The following is a 7,625-nucleotide window of genomic DNA, read 5'->3' on the forward strand; positions in this document are numbered from 1 at the left end:
AGTGGCTTTTACATGAGAAAAAGGGGTTGTTTCACAAAATGACCCAGGCAGTCCCTCTCTCCAGGCTGTGGCATTGCCCTGGCCCCTCCCTGGCTGGGCTCCCTCCCCAGCCGGGGCAGTGCCCAGCCAGGGGACTTTGCACCCGCTCACCGGGGATCTTCTCCCCTCTCAGCTGTCCCAGTGTGACCTCCCATGCTGCTGGGGTCTTGACTCGCAGGGACAAGGACAGACGGACGCTGAAGGAGAACTGCTGCGGGTGCCCCCCCTGCTCCGGTCCATGCCATGGCCATGCTCAGCAGCAGTGTGGGTGGTGGCAGGGAAACCCTCTGGGCCACAGAGGTGTCATTTAGTCCACTTCTGGGGAACTTTGGTTGCATGGAGGAGATCCTATGAACACAGACTTCTTATTAAAATTAATTTGCAAGGCCTGAATAGCTCCATCCCCCAGTTACACCTCTCCTTTCTCCTCCTGGCTCTTTTCCATTAGCTCTCTCTGCAGCTCCCACTCGTTTTGCATTGCATTGCTTCTTGTGGTGACAAATGAGACAGAGCCTCCCTGAGCCCCCTCCGTGCCGGGTGTCCCTGTCACAGCTGGCTGGAGGCAGGGGCTGGCTGGGCCGTGGGAAGGCAAGGGATGGCTCTGGGAGAGCCCGGTGAGCCCCAGCCCTGGAGCAGAGAACACAGCCACTCCCTGTCACACTCGGGAGCTGGGTGAGCACAAAGCGCCCTGTGCTGAGCCCCATTGATGGGGAAAGATCACCTGAAGCTGGGAGGGTGACAGCTACAAGGGGCTTTTGTCCTGGTTGTGACAGGGACAAGGATGGGGATGTGCCATCGGTGCTGCCAGGACTTTGTGTGCACCTGTGTGGGATGCTGGGGCTGCTCTGCTTTGGGACCAGGTCTCTGCCAGCAGTATCATGCTCCTGGGCTGCCACCAGCCCCTTAGAAAAGGGTGCTGGGGAAGGGGACACCCAGACATGGTGGGGGGGAAGGAGCTGGGGAAGCTACCGGGCAATTTGGGGAGCAGGGGTGCGGAAGCAAGTGGGATAAACCATCTGGGAGCAGGTTGGGGCCGGTGCTCGATGAGCACGGGAGGCTTTCCTGGCTCCAAGGGGGATGACTGGCTTGAGTGGCTACACAGCCTCGCTCTGCCCCGTGCTCTTATGGTGGCTTCAAGCCCTGTTAATTGCCCTGGCCATGAGCCCCTGGATAACGCCGGCAGGGCCGGGAGTGCTGGGGAACCCCTTGGCTCAGGGGAGCAGAGCTGCTCCTGCAGCACCAGTCCTGCATCCCGACGGATACATGCAGGCAAGTGCTGCACCTTGGAATGCTCAGGTGGCTTTGGTCCAGAGCTGGAGATGGAAACCCCCCCTGGGGCGAGTGCTGCAGCGGCCCATATTGCTGCCGGACTCTGGGACCGGACCAGACTCCTTATTTGGGTGCACCACCAACAGCTACCCAGAAAAGCCTTTTTCCTGGCAAATCGCAGGGTGCTGGAGGCTCTGGCAGGGCTCAGAGGTGCCTGTCCTGTGGGCGGGAGGCTGGATGGTGCTGCAGGCTCCCTGCCAGGCACGAGAGGGCTGCAGCCTTCACCTGTTTCAGCAAAATCTGGGCTGCCAGGAAGGTTAATTATATCTTTAAGTTCCTTCAGTTGTCAAATCTTGTAACTATCATCTCAAGCTGACAGTTTTATATACCTAGCAATTAACTGGTATCAAGGCTTTGCAGGCAGGAGGGGAGTCTGGCCTTGTTTCTCGTCTATGTACACAACACACTCTCAAAGCATTGCCTTGACGGAGCTTAACAATGCTGGCAAATATTTCACTCAGAAGTCTCACATTGCCGACGTGTTGCACCAACAAACACTGAACCAACCAGGGCTCTGGTAATGAAGGCTCCTCGTTGGGAGGCATGTCCCTCCCCGGACACCCTCTTAGGCATCCATGGGCTGGTGCAAACCAGGAGGAAAAGCCACTTGATCACCATCCTTTCCTTTACTGCTGCTTTCCCTGATGCTCACCAGCAGGTACGGAGTGGTCCCAGCGGGTGTGGGAAGCAGGACATCGGTCAGGAAAGCCTTTCAGCTACGGGACTGTCCTGTTGGCCCCTGTTAAAATCCCGCAGGTGGATGCAGAAGTGGAGGAGTTTGCTGTGCAGTGCGATGCTGCCACAGGAACAGCCGGTACCCTCCTTTGGGCGGATTCCCCTTGGGAGGTAGCGCTACCAAAAAAAGGGCTCCCGGATTACCCACTGTCCTGAATTTCAATTTTTTTGCCCTTGAATGACCACATTTAGACATTTTAAGATCTCTCCCTGCACCAAAGTGTGTTTTACACAGGCTGGGGTGGGTGGCCCCTACGCCAGGCTCCCAGGGCTGCATCCACCCTGCTTCTGCAGAGAGATTTCAGATTGGCCTGACCACGCACTGGCTCTGACCCATGCCAGGACAAACACAGGCTGCTCTGTGATAGCCACCCCCTGTGCGATGCCGAAAGGGAATTTCCTTTGCGTTGGTACGGCACAAGAGGCAGGCGGGGGTTATTTGGCCATCCAGCAGTCGGTAGTATCAGGGCTCCTGGGGAGGAATCCAAGCTTTCTGGAGATACAGATGACCACAGGACTCCTATTTTCATGCTCTCGGCTGCTGAGCTCACCTTCTTCAAGGACCAAGGGTGGAGGTCTGGTGTCACTGAGGTTGGCAGCAAAAACCCTGCCAGTCCCAGGGGAGCCAGCCCCTCCTGCTGAGGCCATCTTTAAAGGGTTACCAAAACCTCTGGCCATGGTTTCAGACTCTGGGAGTGACATCAGTACGAACCTCACAGTCGTGGACACCTGGGCATGCTGGAGAGGAGGAGAACACAGAGAAGAGTGATCGTTCTCCTTCCCTGCAGCTGCTGGAGGCTGAAGCGCTCAGGTGAGTTAGACGGCATGTGAAGATCAAACGAGGAGCCCCAGGGCACCTGGCAAATGTGTCTCATCACATCGCCCACGGACATCCAGAAACACCGCCTGGAAGCATCTACATGAGCTACATCTATACTTGCCAAGTGGAGATACCTATAACACAGCTCTGCAGTACCCCCCTGAGCACAGGCGGGAGCATGGGAAATATTTGTTGGGAATATGACTATATTTGGGGATGGTTTGTACCTTCAAGAATTCAGCTAGAAATAATTGACAGGATGATTTGCAGCCATCGGCAAACAACGTTACTTTCCCGAAAGCAGCAGCACCAGAGGGAAAACAAATTGAAGCAGGTGCGGGAAGAGTTACGAGGCGCAAGAATTGCATTCCTGAGCCAAATGGACAGATTGAGACAGAAGAAAACAAATTGGGAAGGGAAACGGCTGCCTATTGCCCAGATTTTTCAGGCATTGGGAGGAGGTGGAGGTTGGGTTCAGGCTCTGTTTCAGGGCCTGGGAACTGTGTCTCCATTTGAGCAGCTATGTTAGTGCTCGACCTGGGATGAGGGTGGGTTTTGGGGGCATTTCCACCCCAAGCAGGACTGGCATTGCAGGTTTGGGGAGCAGCATTCTACAGAAGCACGAGTCCCACCACTGCGATGACCATGAGGAGCCCAGCCAGGATGCAGATGCTGATGAAGACAATGTCACTGGTGTCCTGGCTCTTGATTTCACGGGCGTCCATCACTCCCCCATCCCGCTGTTGGGCATCTACCAGGTTTTCTGCCTGGCTGAGCCTGGATGGGTCAGGGCCAGCGATGAGGGTCACTGAGGCTTCCTTCCTCTTTGGCTCACACTGCACCTCGTATTGGTGGATGTCCTCCTGGTCGCCCACTGAAAAATCGATGTAGAGAGTGCTGACGATGATGGATGTGTTGTTGCGTTTCTGCAAGACAAGGGTCACGGCTCGTCAGGGCTTTGTACAGCTGGTTTTCACAGGGGTTTGGAGGGCAGCTGGCCACAAATCAGACCAGCCTCTGCTGAGAAGATGGGAGAGGGACTGGGAACTCCTCTCTGCAGCTGGTACAACCAGCACAGGGCAAACCATCTACTCAGCTTGCTTTAAAGCAAGGTTTGCTGACTGCTTACCTGGGATTCGGTGCCACAGGTGTCAAACCTGGTGTGTATTTTAAAGTTCCTGCCAACCACCTGGGCTGCACAGGAGGGCGTCCCCAAATAAATCCTTTTCCTCTCCAGCTGGGCCAGAGACTGCATGGGGATCTGGATGTGGAAGTCTGTCCGGGTGCAGCTGACGTTCATGGGCACAACTGTCAGGGCAGAAAACAAGGTACATGTGAAGGTCCATCAGGAGGGCATTTCTGGAGGCTGCCATGACTGCAGTAGCCCAGTGCAGAGCCACAGCTGTTTTCAAAGCTTGCTGTCCCCATCACACACAAAGCAAGCAACCGACAGCACCAGGAGTAGCAGGGACATCGGCCTCATGACTTTGCCATGCATCTCACAGTACCTGGCCTTGCTGCCACAGGACTCACCTGATGAGAGGAGTTTTCAGGCAAAAAGGAGCTACACCCAAAATGGAGAAAGCATTATTTTATATATCAATATTTTAGCCTTGCCCCATGCCAAGGTCAGATGCGGTTGGCTCCCAGGCACTGCCCTGCTTTCTGCCCTGTGGAGAGACACCACCACCAACCCTATCGGATGAGTGCAATTACAAGGGACATCCTCACACTGTCACTGACATAGGCAAGGAAGCATTAACCCTGTGAGAGCAGCCACTTTCCATCATTGCAAAGCCAGCAAAACATTTGAGCTGTTGCCCAGGATTAGCCCATGAGAGCTTTGCTGATGGCTTGCCATGGGCACAGAACTCCCTTACACACTGCAGGAGAGGCTCTTAGAGTGACGAAATGGAGGAGACGCATCTCCGGGGGACCCCACGCCTGCCTGCCCTGGAGTGATGCTGCTGTGTGGCTGCCACATCGTCCGTGGGAAAGGGTGGGCTGGGCCCCTGGCCCTGGGGCATCCTCCTGGGGGTGGCCCAGCCCAGGTCCTGTCCCAAGCATCGTTAGCCCTCCACCACCCCCAGAACATTATTTTTGATGGAGAGCTGGCAGACAGTGCATGGAGGGAGCTGCTGTTGATGCCAAGAAGAGGAACGGGGCAATGAGGAACCCCTTTCCATCACTCTCACTCTGGCACCGTATTTGACCCCTCTGGATGCAGGAAGCATCCATGCAGGGAAAGGAGCAGGGAGAAAAATGCCCCCCTCTTTAAAATTAATCCTTGCTCAGCTTGAACCAACCACTTGGGCAGTATGAATTATTGAATTATTCCAGCTCCCTCTGAATCTTGGCCTTATGAAACTGGTAAGATGCAATAAAATCAATACAAAAAAATAGTGTCACTTTGCTTCACTTAGTGCATTATAAAACCATTAGAAGATTTACCAAATAACTAAAGTGCATTAGATCAAGAGGAGGAGGAGGAGGAAGAGAAAATGGATCCTCTCTCCTGCCGTGAAGGCTTTCGTTCAAATGGCCATAAATCATACATGCCCAGTCCAAGTCATGCCCTTTCGTGGGCTCAAAAGGAATACATCTGCATGGCTGAAGCACTGTGGGTGTGGATGTAGAGGCTGAGGTGCCCCTTTGCCACCGAGGGCTCCCGAGGAGGCCGGCGGCAGGGAGAGGCCAGTGCCTCCCAGGGAGAGCAGCCGGACTCCTGGCGGAGTGCTGGTAGTTGGATGTGCCACGCAGGCTGCTAATTGCAAGCAGACGCCCAAATCGCCGGGCAAACATAGCAGGCAGCCTTAGCTTTACAGAGGGAGGCTCGGTTTCGTGTCCAAACTTTTGTCCTCCCCCAACATACGTCCAGCAGCGTGTACCAGGGAATGCAGGCACCCTGGGCAGCTGGGAGAAGTCACATCCCCCTCTGTGATGGGGCTTCCCCCCGCTCTTCAGCTAGCATCCCATCTATCTGACTGCAAGCTCCTCCGACAGGAATTGGGTTTCTCCATGACACACTGAGGCCAAGATTTCTCTCCCTGCACGCTGCTGTAAACCAGTAAGAAATAAGGAGGTCAAGGACGGGGACAGACCTGCTGTGCACACTAAAGCCCTATGAGATGTCCCTCCAGAGGCTGCAGAGTCTCAGGACAAAACTCTACCCTGTCTCTGATTCCTAGATCCACATACCCCCACATCCCTTCTTTTACACTAGAAATAAAGAATGATTTTGCTGCTGAGCGATAAAAGCTTGTAAACCCAGGGCCAGCGGTCCTGCTCTGGCTCCAGCCTGCCGGCAAGGCTGCCCCTGCCTGAATCATCCCTGACACACAGGTCAGCCCAGATGTAATTATCTTGAAATACAACAAACGCCATAAATTTGCTGGCATTTGAGGTGCAAAGGTTGGCAAATACACAAGGAAGGTTACACACCTCTCCTCCCGCCAGCTGCGGATGCACCGGCTAGGAGACGGGCCACACCGGTGGCAGGGAGGTGCCAGGCAGGGCTGGCCAGGCGGATTTGGGAGCATTGTAACCTGGGGGTCCTGCCCCTCCGATGTTGCTGCCAGTGGAGGAGAGGACACGGTTTATGCCTGCCTGCTCAGCCCCATGTTGGTGGGGCCAGAGCATCCTGGGGAGCAGGGAACAGGATTGTGATGCTTGAGTTGGTCACCTCCCCTGGGCCTTCAGTCCCCTAAAAACCTCCTGGGTTTTCTCTCCTTCACACCCTGAGAGAGGAGCAGGAGCATGGCAGCAGCAGAGATGTGGGGAGGAGAAGCTGGAAAGCATCTCCTGAACTCTAAACACGATGTGGAGCATGTGAACCTCGCACCCTCTGAGAGCAGGAGCTCACCCACCGCATATTCTCCACCCTATCCCTAAAGAGCCACGTGCTCTGCTCCTGCAGATGGGTATCTTCACCACACGGTCCTTCCGGGAATTACATGGTCTTGGGCATGTCCTGATGGAAATGAAGCACTGTGGAGCACCCAAGTGAGACCTTACCCCCCACATAGGCGATGGAGAAGCCCTTCTTGGCCGTGTTGCGGTCGGTGTGGAGGACCAGCAGCAGCTGGTTGCGGTGGGACGTGACAGGTTCTGGTGACTCCCGCCCGCACCACCGCCCCAGCAGGGACCCGTTCTCTGCACCGCCATCGAAGGCAGCCGGGTGGTCGTAGTCGCAGCTGCCTGTCAGGCTGCTCCGGCCCTCCAGCTCCATGTCCAAGAAGAAGACCTTGACCCGGTAGCCCGGGGGCAGCTGGATGCTCCACTGGCAGTTGAGGTTGTTGGGGTAGAAGTTGGGGTACCGAGGGCTGGAGAAATTCCCTTTGATGGTAGTGAATACCTCCTGGCACTCACCTGCTCAGGGAAAAAGGGCAAAGGAAAAAATGAAAGCAAACCTGAAGCCCCCTGGGTGTGGACAAGCTGGCAGCTGAGCAATCACTTGTTTTATTGCTAAAGCATGCTCTGCCCCCCACCTCACTACTCCCCAGCCTTGCGTTTGGCTGATGGACACCCATCAGTTTTGGGGGATCGCAATGCCCAAGGTGGCCAAAGTCCTACAAGAGCAGATGGGGAAAATCCATATCCCCAGGGAATGGCACGAGCAAGGGAGAAGGGCGGGTCTTGCTGCAGAGAAAGACAGCTCAGGGCCTGGGATAGCCACAACGATGCCATTTGCATTGTGTGGCGG

At 55.4% G+C, this 7,625-nt stretch overlaps 1 protein-coding gene across 1 annotated transcript in view; it reads right to left on the reverse strand.

Annotated features, from left to right (window-relative positions):
• Nucleotides 1-2,978: 2,978 nt before the first annotated feature.
• CDCP2 (CUB domain containing protein 2) overlaps nt 2,979-7,625 on the reverse strand; it is an 11,481-nt gene continuing 6,834 nt past the window's right edge. The window contains exons 6-8 of the mRNA XM_035900230.1: nt 6,938-7,291; nt 4,053-4,231; nt 2,979-3,849 (exon numbers count right to left, since the gene is read on the reverse strand). Of these exons, the coding sequence (XP_035756123.1) occupies nt 3,535-3,849; nt 4,053-4,231; nt 6,938-7,291 (848 nt within the window). The 3' untranslated portion in view covers nt 2,979-3,534. The remainder of the gene's footprint in view (nt 3,850-4,052; nt 4,232-6,937; nt 7,292-7,625) is intronic.

This window comes from Egretta garzetta, unplaced genomic scaffold, assembly GCF_000687185.1.
Source record: "Egretta garzetta isolate BGI_Z169 unplaced genomic scaffold, ASM68718v1 scaffold768, whole genome shotgun sequence".
NCBI classification, from domain to species: domain Eukaryota; kingdom Metazoa; phylum Chordata; class Aves; order Pelecaniformes; family Ardeidae; genus Egretta; species Egretta garzetta.